Here is a 17490-nt window from a genome sequence, read left to right as displayed (position 1 = left end):
AAAGAGGAGAGAGAGAGAGAGAGAGAGAGGGAGAGAGAGAAAGGACAGAAAAAGGAGATAAAGAAAAAAGAGCAGAGAGAAAAGGGGATAAAGGTAGGGAGAAAGAGAAAGGACAGAAAAAAGAGATAAAGAAAAGAGAGGAGAGAGAAAAGGGGATAGAAGGTAGGGAGAGATAAAGAGGAGAGAGAGAGGGGGCCAGAAAAAGGAGATAAAGAAAAAAGAGGAGGAGAAAAAAGGGGGATAGAAGAGAGGGAGAGATAATTGATACATGTAACACAAACCCTACCAAGGCTCATTTATTATCAACTTTTGTCTCAAGATGCATCCAAAACAGACTTTGTGATTGAGGGTGAACATTTTCCTTCATCCCAAAGGGAACTATTCTTGATGATATTTTGTTTGAAAAACATGTTCTTAAATAAATAAAAAGTTAAAAAACATATTTAAGAAAGGTTTATTTCCATTACAGCAGATCACTTACCAATCAAAGGATTTTTAATTTCGAAATTCAAAAACACTCTTTAAGAAATTCTCAATCAAAATTACCCGCATGGCATAAGGCTACCCCTGAATCTGTTGTAGAATATAGAAATCTTGTTCAGAACAACTTGGAAAATTTTTTTCACACTGTACTCACAGACGACAAAGTTATTGATGATTTCGCTAATGAGCTATCGTTAATACTGTTATCTTGTGCTGAATCGTCTATTCCATTCTCGTCGTATAATTCTGAGAAAAAAGCTCTCCGTCATCGGAATAAAGTTTTATGCATAGCAGAAAATCATATTGGAAAAACCATGATAATTACGTGTTAAGATTAACACTTGGAGAGATTAAAAGCGTGTATGGTTGGGTAACTTCCTGCAAATTTGCATTTAGTCCGGTTTGTTCATATTGCAACTAGAAAGTTATCTACTTTGATTTCAAACGCGCCTTCTCGGGATGAACCAGTCTTTTGATTTTACAACGCTAACAAATACATGTAGCTAGCCATTTTTCTGGCATGAATTTTGATTGGTTTATCATAGATTTTCGTAAGTTCAAAGATCCTAAGAAATATTTTTTCCCTTGGATCGAAAAGCATTTTTGCAGATGAAAACTTTAACAGTAATTCTAGAATAGATACCAAAGAACAACAGCGTGAAAGACTGCACTTTGGGTATTTTACGTTAATTAATGTATGGCTGCTATCCATTTGACGGAGGACTGCTCTTCTATATGTATATTAACATAATATTATATAATAACGTTTGATCATTGGTTGTTATGGAAACAGAAGACTGCTTTCCTACATTATATTAGCATATGCACTGTATAACGTTTGTTAATTGGTTGTCATGGTTTCTTACATGTATATTAACATACATAACATTTAATCATTGGTTGTAATTGTAACAGAGGACTGCTCTCCTACATGTATATTAACATATATAACCTTTGTTCATTGGTTGTCACAGATATGGAGGAACGCTCTCCTATATGTATATTAACATTTGTTCATCGGTTGTCATGGAAATGGAGGACTGCTCACTTACACGTATAACATATTTAACATTTGATCATTATTTGTCATGGAAACGGAGGACTGTTCTCGTAATGAAAATGGAAGACTGTTCTCGTAATGAAAATGGAAGACTGTTCTCCTATACGTATATTTAAATATTCATGTATATATAAACATTTATATCATTGTCGTAAAGAAAAAGGACTGATCTCCTGCAAAACTGGAAAACGCCAACAAATGTCAGTGAACTCCAAAGTTTTCTAGGCCTTGTGTCTTATTACCGACGATTTATTAAAGACTTTGCAAAAAATAGTAAGATGCTTACGTGCACTTACTAGCAAAACTAAGATTTGGACTTGGACTTAAGAGTGTGATGACGCTTTCTGTTTGCTAAAGAGTAAACTTGTGAGTGCGCCTATTCTTGGTTATCCAGACGTCAATGGACGGACCTTTGTTCTGGATATGGATACAGGTAGTGACGCCATAGGAACTGTCTTATCTCAAATACAAGATGGGAACGAAAGAGTGATTGCTTATGACAGCCGAACATTATCAACAGCAGAAAGGAATTACTGTGTTACACGCAAACACATGCAAGCACTTGTGTTTTTCATCAAACATTTCAAACAATATTTACTTGGCCGCGAATTCACATTAAGGACAGATCACGGATCCCTAGTATGGTTGCACAAATTTAAAGACCCAGATGGTCAGATCGCGAGATGGTTACAGCAGTTAGCTGCGTTTATGTTTAACATACAGCATAGACCTGGGAAGTGCCACTGAAATGCCGATAGTCTGAGCAGACAATGTAAACAAGATGTTACAAAAGAGCATTCAGGCCCAATATATAATCATGTAGAGGAACCAAGAACTTTGCCTGTAAAAGCATGCAACAGCGTGTTTTCGCTTCATGGTTTGTTTCATGACGATGAATCAAATGTGAATTCAAGTAGTGTCAATGTACTAGCAAAACGACCATTACGAGCAAGACATAATAAACAACCAGAGGAGTCCTTAACATTGGAAAATACTAGGGAGGCGCAATTGACTGACAAGGAAATGTTTAGATTTCTTAAATGGAAAGATGATTCTGACTTTAAGAAACCGTCAATTAGTTCGATATCATTTTTGGGATTTGAAAGTAAATTCCTTTATGCTCGCTGGGAATTACTAACAGTGAAACAAGGTGTACTGTGTATAAAATGGATTGGAAGTGACGGTGAGCGATTTCGGATTTGTTTGCCAAAAAAATTGAGGGACAATGATATGTGGAATTTGCATGGTGCACAAACAGCAGGACACATGGGCGTCAGAAGAACTCTTGGCAAGATGAATAAAGGTAAGTATTATTGGCCCCATCTCAGGAAAAGTGTATATGATTATGTGACTTCTTGTGACATATGCGAGGAACGAAAACATCCCAGTAAGAAGAAACGCGCATACATGAAAACATATCTAAGTGGAGTAAAATTCAAGCGAATAGCTGTGGATATAGCTGGCCCGTTCCCCAAAACAAACAACGGATTTCTGTATATTTTAGTGATTGCGGACTATTTCACTAAATTTACGGAAATATTCCCTCTTTCCCACATTGAAGCTGAGACAGTACCAAATACCATATTTCGAGGCTGGATCAAGAGATATGGCTGTCCCCAGGGATTACATTCAGACCAAGGAGTACAGTTTGAAAGCCACATATTTCAAGAATTGTGCAAAATGTTACAGATAAACAAAACGCGTACTACCGCTTATCATCCTCAGTCAGACGGAATGATTTAACAGCTAAACAGAACTGTGAAAGATGTGTTATCTAAGTACATTTCTGTACATCAAAACGACTGGGATAAATTCAAAGATGGAGTTGTATTTGCATATAACAGTACAGTGCATGGTGCAACTGGGATTACGCCGTACAGAATGGTGTTTGGGGAAGAAATGCGGTTACCTGTTGAATTAGTGACGGAAAATGTAAATCATCAAGAACAGCGTATTTCTACACCTATCGAATGTATGTAAAACTTATACGGTACCAATTTTGATGCACCAGATGTGCATTTCGACAAACAATGTCTCTTCAGTGATGCTCAACCGAAATATTTGAAATCCGAAATAACAATGAAGTTTTAAAGCTATATACGTACCATGGAAAATTCCGTTAGTGAATTATATGAAATTGTGGGAGATGTGACTGGAAAAGACGCAAATCGCCAAACACGCTATTATGACAAATGTGCGAGGAGTAAATTACGATATCGGAAACAAAATCAAAGTTAGCAAGAAATTGGACTGGTCCTTGGTATGTTGTGAAACGATTGAGTGACGTACTCTACCAAATCAGACATTCAAAAACTTCAAAACCCGGCATTGTTCATGCTGATAACTTAAAGTCATACCGAGGGAATAAACAACACCCCGTGACACCAACGGAATGCACAAATGACCGGACAGTCAGCGCACGTGTTCATGAGAGGCGCGCACCGACGAGGAGCGAACGTTTGAAGTTGCCGGCAGACACGCGCCTTGGACTTGGCCAGCAGGATCAGTTACGACAGCCAATCAGAAGCCAGAATCAAAACTACCCGACATGGACGAGTGATAAAAAGGCCAGTTCGTCTTAGAGACAGTAATTACCCAGATGATTTGTGAGACTTGTAATTGGAGACTTGTAATTATTTATATTGCTTTTAGAACATAAAGAAAATGTTATATTTAGAATCTTAACTTGAAGTCTTATTCTAGGTATATGTCCGCTGAGTAACTATTATAGCGAGCGAAGCTCGCGTCACGAATGCTCGCTCCAATGATTACGCAATTGAGTCACGTGGTTTGCTTTTCATCAGCTGAAAAATGTTGGGGACTACCCATAATGCCTCCGGAAAAATGTCGCCGTCACTGCGGTATACTTCATTGACAATCCCGTAATTAAAATAATTAGATTGTTTAGAAAGTACAATTAACGTTTTTAATTATAGAAAAGCTTTCTCATAGCTTCAAACGTTTTGTTTTTTCTTGGTTTGAGAAAAGAAAAAACATTGCAGCTAATATGACGTCACACTTTGTAACTGTTTACACCAAGCGCGTTATATTTCCCGCGTTAAATGAAGAGGCGGATAAAAGTCGTGTTGTAAGATGTTTAAAATGGGCTTCGCTCGTCTCAACGGTCACACCGTACAACATATTATTGATCATGTTTATCGTTATTTCTATTTACAGAATATCTTGTGGTTGTATGTTGGTCAATTTCTTTTTGATCGGAGTCAAAAGTTAAGTGGGGGGAAGTTGTCAAGGTATTTAATTACTTCATTGTGTTTTGTTTATATCTTATAACACTAGTCATTTGTTTACATAACATTGCTCCTCGCGAGCAATGTCGTATTATTATGTATCGGTCAAAAATGCGTTGCTCCTCGCGAGCAATGCCTAGTGACTATATATAGGGGAATTTTCTCAGTCTAGTGGAGTAGCAGTAGTAGAGGAGTAGCAGTAGTAGAGCAGTAGCAGTAGTAGAGGAGTAGCAGTAGTAGAGGAGTAGCAGTAGTAGAGCAGTAGCAGTAGTAGAGGAGTAGCAGTAGTAGAGGAGTAGCAGTAGTAGAGAGTAGCAGTAGTAGAGGAGTAGCAGTAGTAGAGGAATAGCAGTAGTAGAGGAGTAGCAGTAGTAGAGGAATAGCAGTAGTAGAGCAGTAGCAGTAGTAGAGAGTAGCAGTAGTAGAGGAGTAGCAGTAGTAGAGGAATAGCAGTAGTAGAGGAGTAGCAGTAGTAGAGGAATAGCAGTAGTAGAGCAGTAGCAGTAGTAGAGAGTAGCAGTAGTAGAGGAGTAGCAGTAGTAGAGGAATAGCAGTAGTAGAGGAGTAGCAGTAGTAGAGGAATAGCAGTAGTAGAGCAGTAGCAGTAGTAGAGAGTAGCAGTAGCAGTAGTAGAGAGTAGCAGTAGTAGTAGAAAGTAACGTAGTGAATATAAGAAAGGGGGATATGTGTTGGATTGTGAATTACTTTACATGAAAATGTGTGTGATTCTAGAATGTTTGTGGTGAACTTTAATGATGTGTAAATAAACTTGTAAACGAACTTTTATGTACTTTATCCAGAGGACTAGAATATATGGTCATCTCTCTGAGATCGCTACGGCGACGTTACAGAAATAACCGCGCTTTGATTATTATAGAGACAACATACATTTATGCATAAGTTCATGACTTTTGAGGATAATTTTCAATTTTTTTAATTTAAAAAAATAATGTTTGATCCCAGAAGCATCTGATGCAAACCTACATAAATCAACTCCCATCAGTACTTTCAGTACTTTGATTTATACATGCACACACCGTATACATTAACTTCCTGTGCCCATGAAAAATACACACATGGTGGTGTACAAAGAGGAATAATTTTGTATATGTGAAGAGCTTGCGCAGTTAAGGAGTGTGTACCAAAACGAAAGTACTTCCGAGCCTGGTAAATATCGAGGTGGGGGTAATGGATTTCGTCTTTCATGGACACCCAAACTGAAAGGTAGACCTAAGTCATTCAGTCTGATTTATTCATAATCATTAAATCAATATCCGCCCATCTCTGCTGTACTATATAGTATCTAGGAAATTAGGAAATGCACAATTAGGGGTTCTTATCTATTTGTTCTCAATCTATTTATAGACGTGTGCCTGAATACAACACAATATTATCATGGTCAAATAAACCTTTCCATTTCATATCAGTCTACTCTCATCACTCACATTCAGAGCTAACATGTATACCACAGTTCATTCAGTTAAAAATCACAATATGTACATCATGGATCTGACTTCTCTAACATGGTTTAAAATACTCTCTTACTTACATGTATACATCATGCATAATTATATGAAATTAGCATAATGACTTATTTCATATAATGAATTGTACAATAATGAATGACACAATAATTGTACACTGTACAGTGTTTACATATGACAACTAGTTGTAAAATACTAAGTTAAATGCACAATTCATATCATAGTTGTATTTCCATAATAAATTATTAAAATCATTATTTTAATTATTGAAATACCATTTTTATTAAAATCAGATCCTTACATATAGGTTACCTATCAACTTTGCATGTGACACTCAATTAAACAATTGTGCATTTATGCATAAATGCAAACTACTTCAATACCCAACTATTATAGTTTGAGTCTATGTATTTTACAATGGATTTCAATTGAAAGTCAGCATATTTGAATCACACAAAATACCAACAGTGATTCTCCAAATAAAACACAATGCAGTGCCATTACACATTACACATAAAAAACATACAGAAAGTTTAAATTATATTTACGCCACTGCATCAGTATACTAACTAACTGTTCTTGCACAGTAAAAATACAATACAATATCAATTTAAAGTATCAACTGAAAATCTCCAAATAAAACACACTGTACAATTTGCACATAGAAAAAACATACAAGTGTAACCTACAAAATCATAATTGCATAAATATGATGCGATTTACAACTTACAATTTATCAGATTATTGTTGCTGTAATACTGAACATTCTCCTTGTGCTCACAATAACATGTTTACATTTACATTTCAAACACAAATAGTAAAGAAACCAACATATACATTAATTTTAACATCACTGATGACAATACTAGTATATAATTTCTACTATTAAATGTTCTTTAGTAAAGTATGAAACACCAGTCGATACAAGAAAACAGTATTATTATATAGCTAATAAATAGTCTAATATAAAATCTGCGTAAAATCTAGAGAATGTTAGCGTTCAATATCCTAAGAATTTGTTGAACGCTGACTTTGCATTGGGTAAATTGTATGCGCCCGAAACATTCCGAGTATGGGCGATCAATATTGACGTTACTGTAACGACGTAAACAAGTCAAAATGGCAGACGACGGTCCTCCGAATCCGACAGAGCCGGTATTTTATATATAAGTAAGCGAAATGTTTTACTGTACATAAATTATGATGTCCCCATTTACAAAATCAGTTTGCTTCATGTATTAATGACGGGTTAAATATTAAATAGTTAAGAAATGCATACTGTTATTGCATACTGCCAATATTGATGAATTTTCGTCTATTCTGGAGTAGTTTGAGTGCAAAGGGATATCATTTAACAACTAAATACTTTAGGTATATAATAAAAGGCTTGTTGAACATATATAAGTGAATATTGGCACTCGTTCGCTGTTAAAATGCACTCGCAAGCTCGTGCATTTTTACAGCCAACTCGTGCCAATATTCACCAATATAAGTTCAATAACCCTATATTATTGCTGTAAAAGTATGGCACTTGCTTAATAGCCGAGTCTCGTTAGTCGGGTTGGATTCAGAGAGCCGCTGGATAGGGGAGGTGTCCTGGAATGCGTCGGGGGCCAACACACAATCCTTTCCTGGATATTTGTCCTTTCCATCATAACAACCTGGACCAAGCAGATGTGGGTGGTCAAATAGCCAATCGCTGGTGTTGTCATGGTGATTTTGACAACGTCGAGATGTGATTGCTGGTCTCCATCAGACTCTATATTCCAGCCTGTCGAAGTGGACGTCATGAAAAAAAAACCCACCAGTCTCAATATGTTTCATAGCTCATGAGATAGGAAGAGAACTCAAGTATTATTGCAAAGCTGAATTTGTTCAGGATATTGTCACTGATTCCAAATAGACTCAATACGTAATTGTAGCAATTGTATAACTGATAGCGACTTGGTATCTCTTTCCACTGACATTACAATGTAATGAATTGGAGACAACAGACTTGTCATCTCCAAGGAACTGATCATTCCATTTGGTGTTGCTCAACAAATCGCCACTGATTCCAAATAGACTCAGTAAGCCACTGTAGCAACTGTATGGCTGGTAATGCATTGGTTTCTCTCTCTTTTCACTGACAATACAATGCTGTGAATTGAAGACAACGTATTTGTCATCTCTAAGAAACGGATCACACCAATTGGTATTGCTTAACAATTTGCCACTGATTCCAGGTAGATTCAGTAGGTCATTATAGCAAATGTATGGCTGATAATGCATTGGATTCTCTATCTATTCATCAACATTAATACGCTGGGATTTGAAGACAACATACATGTCATCTTCAAGACATAGATCACTCGATTTGGTGTTGCTGTCATATCTGGAAAGCATTCCCCTCTTTGGGAGTTTGTACTTAACAGGTTGAAGTGGTTCCGGGAACAAGGACTTCATGGAACACTCCAGTTCTTCATTGTCTAAACTGTCGCAAATATCCGACTCAAGAGTCCCATTGTTCACCGCTATTCCATACGGACCAGATTGCAGTTCTAGATGACTTTCCACCATGTCAATTGCTAACAGGGTGACTGGTTCAATTGGAATTCTATCTAATCCGCAGGCAGTGTTTACAATTATCCTGCTGTTCTGTGGTTCTCTGTTATACTGCAGCTGCAATTTCTCGTAATCTGGTGCACCACTGATGTCTTGGTTGTACGTTGCTCCATTAACACGGGCCTTTACCACATTTTTGCCAAATGAATGATAAGGGTCCACACAGTTCAACATCAATCAAAGTTTTACATAGAAATATATAAGGAACATCTTTAAAAATCTTCTCAAGAACAACTGAGTCAGAAGAGCTAAAGTTTACATAAAATCTTCCTAACATAGTGCAAATTCAAGTGTGTTATTTTAAAATCATGGCCCTTAGGGATAGGTTAGGGCCACAATATGGGATCAAAGTTTTACATACAAATATATAGGGAAAATCTTCTCACGAACCACTGAGCCAGAAGAGATAAGATTCACGTGAAAGCTTCCTGACATAGTGCAGATTCAAGTTTGTTCAAATCATGACCCCCGGTGGTAGGTTGGGGTCACAATATGGGTTCAAAGTTTTACATGAGAATGAATAGAGAAAATCTTCAAAAATCTTCTTCTCAAGAATCAATGGGCAGAAGAGCGGACATTTACATGAACGCTTTCTGACATAATGCAGATTTAATTATAAGTTTGTAAACATCTTGACCTCCAAGGGTAGGTTGGGGCTACAGTAGGGACTAATGTTATACATGCAATTATATATAGAAAGTCTTCAGATATGTGCCAAGGTGACTCAGGTGAGTGATGTGGCCCATGGGCCTCTTGTAATAAATGATGATAACGAGGATTTTCTCACAAGCATGTGAGGATCACACATTTCGTGAAATTAAACTGGGAGATGATAAAATGGATATCGACACGGCCGCGAGCCTTAATCTCGTGAATTCTGATTTGAACTTCACCATGTGTTGAAATTGTTGAGTGGTATTCACTAATTTATTTACACAGCACAGTTTTAAGAAATATGCAAATTATGATTCTGCCCACTGGTGTATCTCCAGTTATTGTTATACTCTTTATAAAAGGAAAAACATCGCAGCCATAATACAATTGTTCTTACGTTAACTTTGTGAATTTGACACTTTTAGGTACATGTACCTGGTCTTTTTGAAATTTAAAAGTGCTTCTTATATATACATTTATACACATTATAATCTTTAAAAATCTTAAAAAGAACCATTGCACCGTATACAACGCCACACACGAGGAGTTGTCACTGTGGAGCATGAGGGTTCGGCTCCAAAGCGAAGAAAACGCAGTATCACCGAATATGAGATCGATTTTCACATAAAGTACATCATATTTTTGCAAACATCATATTGCATAGAGCGTGGTAGATATATTTTGATCATTCAAATTTGTCACCGAATTTCAGAAACCCGTACTTACCTCAAACACTTCCTTAGCATTTCACGAGTAGGTCTACAAAATTGAAATGTTGTTGATTTAAACCCATCTTACTTGGTCATTTCATTTTTCTGCCTACTTGATTTGTTTGATAGAGAGTAAGTACATCCCGATACCATGATTGTTGATGATTATATCGCCCTTTTACTTACATTTCACATGTAATTTGCACAAAATCTTACCAATTGGTAATGTGTCGCATGAGGGCTCAAGTCTGGCACACCACGTGGAGTAGGCTACATATATTTTACTGTATCGCGAGGCTTTGAAGTTTGACCTTTGGGCTGATTAACATTACGGTTACCATGATCCTTTTGATATCACAGGGTTGTCAGTTTTCTTTTCATATTTCAGAATAAAATATGGTAGGAAAGAAGCACAATCTTCCTAGGAATAGGATGAAAAGTGGGCTATCGGCAAAACTGAAACTTAAAAAGCTACAAAGTGTACCTACATGTATACCATCGAATCTATGTCCTGTAATCAAATAGCTCTCATCTGTTATGTAGCGTGACAGACGAAATGACGGATCAGGATAACAATATACCCGAACTGTCGTTAGAAAGTACAGGCATAACAAAGAAGTCCTCTAAAGGTCACAAACTTGTCCTTCCAACACAAATTACTAGATGCTAACATACAAATTGGCTAACGATATGTATATACATGTATCCGGTTTTATTTATGCAGGGTATGAATTCAGTTGGTGATTGGGAGAATGTGAATAAATATCGTTTAGCGGTTGATGGTGATTAGTTTGATCAATTGTGTCTTGTTTAACGTCCCTCCCGAGAATGTTTCACCCATATGGAAAAGTCACCTTTGCCGGTGAAGGGTGGCAAAATTTAGGCATAGATGTATGCTCGGCGCTTACGGTCTTTTAGATGAGAGAGATATCTTTATCGTGTCACACCTGCTGTGACATGGGGCCTCGGTTTTTGCGGTTTCATTCGATGGACCGCCTCATTTAGTCGCTTCTTACGACAAGCAAGGGGTACTGGGGATCTATTCTAACGCGGATCCCCACAAAATTTGATTTGTTTGATCAGGAGGAGGACTTTGATAATGGTGGAAATGATGTCTGGGAGATTACAAACTTTCCGTTTCGCTAAATGTGGATGTACTTCTTGGTATATAATTTTGTTTTCGTTTTGGCGTTAGTCCTTCCAAGGATGTACAATATGCTTTCTAACAGGTGAAGGCGATTTGAGTACAGGACATGAATTCGATGGTTACATGTAGAAGGTTAAAGGTTTTAGTTTTTCCGATAGCCCACATTTTCATATTATTCGCTAACAGATTTGACTTCTTTCCCATCATATTTCACTCTGAAATACGTAAAGAAAACTGACAGAGCTGTGATATTATAAGGATCATGATAAACTTTATGTTAATCAACCCAAAGCAGTGGCGGATTTAACAGGGGTGCAGCCCCCCCCCCTAAAATTTTAAAATTTAAGGTAAATCGTGGTATCTTGTTTAGAGAAATGTACTACAGGAAGCAATAATTTCTTCCACTCCCATAGAAATGAATTACAAAATCTTTTGATTTTTACTTTATTGGGAGAACATTTTTGTCCCCGAGAAACCCTTAAAATTTGCGTCATTTTATTAATTTCATTTTATCAAACATGATAGAAAATAGTACAGAAAGGTGACATATTTCAAGCCCTGTAAACTCCCGGGGCTTTGCCCCCTGGGCTCTCGCCCTGGACCCACTGGGGGCCTCAAGGCGGCCCCGAAACCCCCTGCCTCATGAAGTGGCGCCCCCATAACCGCAATTCCTGGACCCCCCTGCAAAAGTTAAACTTCCAAGCCTCGGGATACAGTAAAATTTATGTAGCATACTCCTCGCGGCATGCCAGATTTGAGCCCTCATGCGACAGATTACCAATTAGTAATATTTTGTGCAAATTACATGTGAAATGTAAGTAAAAGGGCGATATAATATCAACAATCATAATTTTAATAATCAATTTCAACCTTGTAGACCTACTCGTGAAACTCGAAGGAAGTGTTCGAGGTAAGTACGGGTTTCTGAAATTCGGTGACAAGTTTGAATGACCAAGATATATCTACCACACTCTATGCAATATGATGTTTGCAGAAATAGGGTGTACTTTATGTGAAAATCGATCTCATACTCCGTGATGCAGCGTTTTCTCCGCATGCCTCCTCGAATGTGACGTTGTATACGGTGCATTGGCTCTAATTAGAAATGTATATGTACAGTGTATCTGCAAGTATTCCATTGTAGTGCAGATTAAAGTTTGTTCAAATTCGGACCCCTTAGCCTAGGGTGGGGCCGATATCATGTATATGAATTAATATGGTGAATTTGAAGGATTCCAGGGACCACATTATATTCTATTAATATGCAAATATTCTCAAGGTTTGAGGGGGCCTCCGTGGCCGAGTGGTTAGAGCGTTCAAAATCACACGGCCTCTCACCTCTGTCGGTAAGTGAGAAAGTTTTCCAGTTTAATTTCGGATGGTCGGTGGTCTCTTCCCAAATACATTGTATCTGGGTTCTCTCTTCCACCAATAAAAACTCGGCACCACCATATAGCTGAAAAATTGTTGAGTGTGGCGGAAAACATCAATCAATCAATCTCAAGTTGTGTTGACGAGAAATCCCCCCAACAAAAAAATCATAGACTTTGGATCTAGTTAGGGCAGGAATCAGAAATAAAATATGACGTACATGAATATCAGCAAACCAAATCTACAGAAAAGTTCCATCCTTTAGAACAGAGCAGCAATGCGATGTTAGTACCACGGTTATATGTGTACATATGTATATATTCCTATGCTGTGTGGATTCAAATTTGGTTCAGTCACTACCCTGTGGGGCTATAAGGAGTGGGGTCATGATATGGGGTCCAAATTTTCCATGGTAATAAAGAGAGTAACAAAATTTGTAAAAATCTTCTGATGAAAAACAGTATAGAGTCGATGTCACTCAGGTGAACATTGGTGCCCACGGGCCTCTATTTTTTATGCCCCCGAGATCGAAGATCGGGGGGGCATATTGTTTTTGTCCTGTCTGTCATTCTGTAATTCTGTCACCCTGTCTGAAACTTAAACGTTGCTAATTATTTTTGAACAGTAAGTGTTAGAGCTTTGATATTTCACATGAGTATTCCTTGTGAAAAGACCTTTCTGTGGATACTAAACCTTTTGACCTTGACATTTGACATACTTTTAAATAATTTGACATTCGTCATAACTTCTAAATGGTAAGTATTAGAGTTTTCAAATTGCACATGAGCATTTTTGATGACAAGATATTTCTACCGGTACCAAGATATTTGTCCTTGTGACCTTAGCTATCTTTGGAATCGACCATTATCGAGGGCATCTGTGTTTCACAAACGCATATTGTTGCAAACTGATGTGGAAGCACCTGGGTACATGTATTAAAATGAGTGATTAAATGAAAATGATGATGCTTCTTTTCGATTTGGTTTAAACTAATTAAGGATCAGGGGTTTATAATGATGTTCATACTGTCAGTCATTGGATGATTTGTTCTGGCTATATGTATATGTAGATATCATGAGAAGAGTTATGGAGGCTGTAATACCCCCACCCCCCTCCCGATCAAACAATATTTAACAAAAATGTGAATTCAGTACCAGCTCGTGCTCTACAATTTCGCGTTTTTAGGTTTTAAAGGTACCATCTCAGAATGCACCCCTCCTCTCAAAATTCTAAATCCATGCCTAAGTAATATACAGCACAAATTAATGTCTTTCAATCACATTTATTCAATAATTTTACTACCTAATTTTCATGAATGAATATAATCATTGATTGTTTTATTCCTACAGTGAGACAGATAATGGCCACGCCCAACCCCCAGGCACAGGAGGTCATCACCTGTGACCTTTGTGTCAAACCTACCCAGCAGTTCTGTAACAACTGTCAACTCAGTTTGTGTGTGGACTGTGTTAGTAAACACGTGGTCAAGCTCAAATACCAACAACATGACATCGTTCATTTCAAAGACAGAAAAATACAACTTGTTTTTCCCGAGTGTGAATTTCACACAAACCAGAGATGTGAGGCCCACTGCCAGCAATGTGATGTTCCAGTTTGCCTGAAGTGCATGCTTGGTCCCCATAATGGACACAAATATGGAGATATGTCTGATATTTTCAACAGCAAGAAACATGATATTGAAAAGGAAACCAAAGAAATTGAATCCACTATTATTCCACAGTACAAGAAGAAAAATGAAGAAACAGAAAGCAAACTATCCATTATAATGGCCGAATTTGATGAACTGGACAAAGAAAAAGAAAAGCACAGAAAATCCTGGCACCAAGAAGTCGACACCATTTTCAATAATCTTGGTTCTTTGATGAAGTCCATAAAAGAGAATCTCCTGGCTGCTCTAAACTCTCACCAATCCAAAATAAGAAATCAAATTCCAGACATGACCCGAACAGTTCAGCAAAACAAAGAAATTCTGAAGTCAAACAATGTATCTGCAGTCACTAACTACAAATTCAAACTCCAGGAATACAGGAACATGCCTACTGATATTGATGTCAAACTGCCATCACTCAAAACCAACACAATCCAAGGAAGAGAACTCAGCCTGGAATTAGGAGAATACAAGGCTAGCCTGACACAGACAACACTGTCTAATCTGACAGAGGAAGTCTCCTATTTATCTTTACAAAAGATGTTAGAGCAAGCCAAATCAATTACAACCATTCCTGCTGGAGTTAATCCTCTAAACAATGTTGCCTGTGTGGGAGTGGATGAAGTCTGGGTTAGTGGTAAAGATAAAACCATAAGACGTGTTGACATACACGGGTCTGTACGGGACACTGTCACCACCACATGTCAATACTGGCCTAATGACATCACAGTGACCAGACAGGGAGAACTGGTATACAGTGATGGTTACAATAGAACTGTGAACATTGTCAGACACGGGAGAACAGAAACACTTATAACCACACCACAGGGCTGGCGTCCAGGTCAGCTATGCTGTACTAAGTCAGGGGACATCCTGGTCAGTATGCGTACTACTGATAAAAGCCAACGTAAAGTTTTCCGTTATCAGGGACACACAGTAAAACAGGAAATAGATAGAGATGAAGATGGAGAACCAATCTATAAAGGAGGGGTATACCCACTGTGTGTGATGGAGAACAACAATGGAGATATCTGTGCCTCTGATAGTAATGCTAAGGCTGTGGTCGTGGTGAACAAGTCAGGAAGAGTCCGATTCCGATACGACGGTACACCAGCCAGGAGGAAGAAATCATTTGACCCTAGACATATAGTGGCAGACTCCATGAGTCAGATCATTGTGACAGATCACGATAATGCCTGTCTACACATCCAGGATCAGAACGGACAGTTCCTGAGATGTGTGGCTAATTGTGGACTAGATAATCCTCATGGACTGAGTCTGGACAGTGAGGGCAGGTTGTGGGTAGGGTTAGCCTATTCAGGAGAAGTGAAAGTGATTCAGTACATGAAATAAACACATGATATCACATACAGACATCAGATAATGACAGAGTTCACACAGTGCTCTTGATACATACATGTTTTAGTGATATTTACACAACAGTATATGCATTCATTGTTTCTTTCTTTTAGTACATTTGAACATTGATAATTTTAATTCGAGGTGTTGAAAAAAGACTATTCAATCTTGTCTTATTCTGGACATGTCTACCTACAGTCCAGGGAAGTACATGCACATACACAAATGGTATATGTTTGTGAAATTGTCATTATAGTTACTTAGTCCAAGTAAGTATGCATCATATCATCATCGCTAATGAGTAAAAAGAAGAATGTATCCTATCGTCATGGTGAATTTGACTTGTTTTTTCACAATTCCCTGTGTAATGAAGTGTGGCGTGTGGTGGAACATGAACCTGGACGTTATGTTGAAGACCAGCGAAGATCTGCCCTCCTTGATCTGTAAATTTGAAAATACAAGGGTAAAATTGATTAAAGAGAACCATGGGCCTCATGATATGTTTGATTGTTCCTTGTTTTTGTCCTGTTTTAGAACTTTGTAGTCATGTAGTGACATCATCAGGTTTAGCTGGAGGATCTCATGTAGGGGGACAGCTTCTTGTATAATCTATAATGATTTAATTTTAGTTGTATATCTGATTTTGATTTGGAAAGAAATTCCAATATCATTATATGTAATGGGACATCATGAAATTGCATTTCTAAACTTAAAAAAGGAAACATTATTCCAATGTAATTCCAATGATAAATGTTTTAATGTGAAATGATATAAGTTATATTTTCAAATGATATCAACTCTAAATTTGTTTGTTGTAAAAATGTGCATTTAGGATAGTGTATATTGTATGTAACTTTAACCATAATCAGTAATAAAATTGAAAGTAAATTCAAGATTAGTTAATTTGTTTTAGAAAAGGAAGGATAGAAAAGGGGGATAGAAGGTAGGGAAAGATAAAGAGGAGAGAGAAATGACTGAAAAAAAGAGGAGAAAAAAGGGGATTGAAGAGAGAGAGAGAGAGAGAGAGAGAGAGAGAGAGAGAGAGAGAGTGAGAGGACGAAAAAGTTGGGGAGAGAAAAGGGGTTAGAAGGTAGGGAGAGATAATGAGAGAGAAAGGACAGAAAAAAGGAGATAAAGAAAAGAGAGGAGAGAGAGAAGGGATAGAAGAGAGGGAGAGATAATTGATACATGCAAGGTGAAGATAACGAACAGTGATCAATCTCATAACTCCTACAAGCAATACAAAATAGATAGTTGGGCAAACACGGACCCCTGGACACACCAGAGGTGGGATCAGGTGCCTAGGAGGAGTAAGCATCCCCTGTTGACCGGTCACACCCATCGTGAGCCCTATATCCTGATCAGGTAAACGGAGTTATCCGCAGTCAAAATCAGTGTGCCAAGAACGGCTTAACAATCGGTATGAAATACATGTAACACAAACCCTACCAAGGCTCATTTATTATCAACTTTTGTTTCAAGATGCATCCAAAACAAAGACTTTGTGATTGAGGGTGAACATTTTCCCTTGATCCCAGAGGTTCTCTTGGTGATATTTTGTTTGAAAATCATGTTCTTAAATGGATAAAAAGTTATAAAATAATTTTAAGAAGGGTTTATTTCCATTACATCAGATCACTTACTAATCAAAGCGATTTTTAATTTCGAAATTCAAAAACACTCTTAAAGAAATTCTCAATC

The 17490-nt window shown here is 37.6% G+C and overlaps 2 protein-coding genes across 2 annotated transcripts; one reads left to right on the top strand and one right to left on the bottom strand.

Annotated features, from left to right (window-relative positions):
- The first annotated feature begins 5833 nt into the window (after positions 1 to 5833).
- Positions 5834 to 16677, top strand: LOC125653375 (E3 ubiquitin-protein ligase TRIM71-like). The gene is made up of 2 exons (XM_056142780.1): positions 5834 to 6015; positions 14111 to 16677. Exon 2 carries the CDS (start codon positions 14122 to 14124, stop codon positions 15781 to 15783), a length of 1662 nt encoding a protein of 553 aa, XP_055998755.1. The 5' UTR covers positions 5834 to 6015; positions 14111 to 14121; the 3' UTR covers positions 15784 to 16677.
- On the bottom strand, positions 8559 to 9053 carry LOC125654635 (lipid droplet localized protein-like). Its single transcript, XM_048884626.2, has one exon. It carries the CDS (start codon positions 9051 to 9053, stop codon positions 8559 to 8561), a length of 495 nt encoding a protein of 164 aa, XP_048740583.2.
- Positions 16678 to 17490: the final 813 nt, after the last annotated feature.

This window comes from Ostrea edulis, chromosome 7 (genome assembly GCF_947568905.1).
Source record: "Ostrea edulis chromosome 7, xbOstEdul1.1, whole genome shotgun sequence".
Classification (NCBI taxonomy): domain Eukaryota; kingdom Metazoa; phylum Mollusca; class Bivalvia; order Ostreida; family Ostreidae; genus Ostrea; species Ostrea edulis.
Note: the sequence above shows the minus strand (reverse complement) of the source record. Positions and strands in the feature narration are given on the sequence as shown.

Excerpts from the sequence above, each read along its gene's own strand:
- LOC125654635 (XM_048884626.2), bottom strand. The coding sequence starts at position 9,053 with ATGTTGAACTGTGTGGACCCTTATCATTCATTTGGCAAAAATGTGGTA.
- LOC125653375 (XM_056142780.1), top strand. The coding sequence starts at position 14,122 with ATGGCCACGCCCAACCCCCAGGCACAGGAGGTCATCACCTGTGACCTT.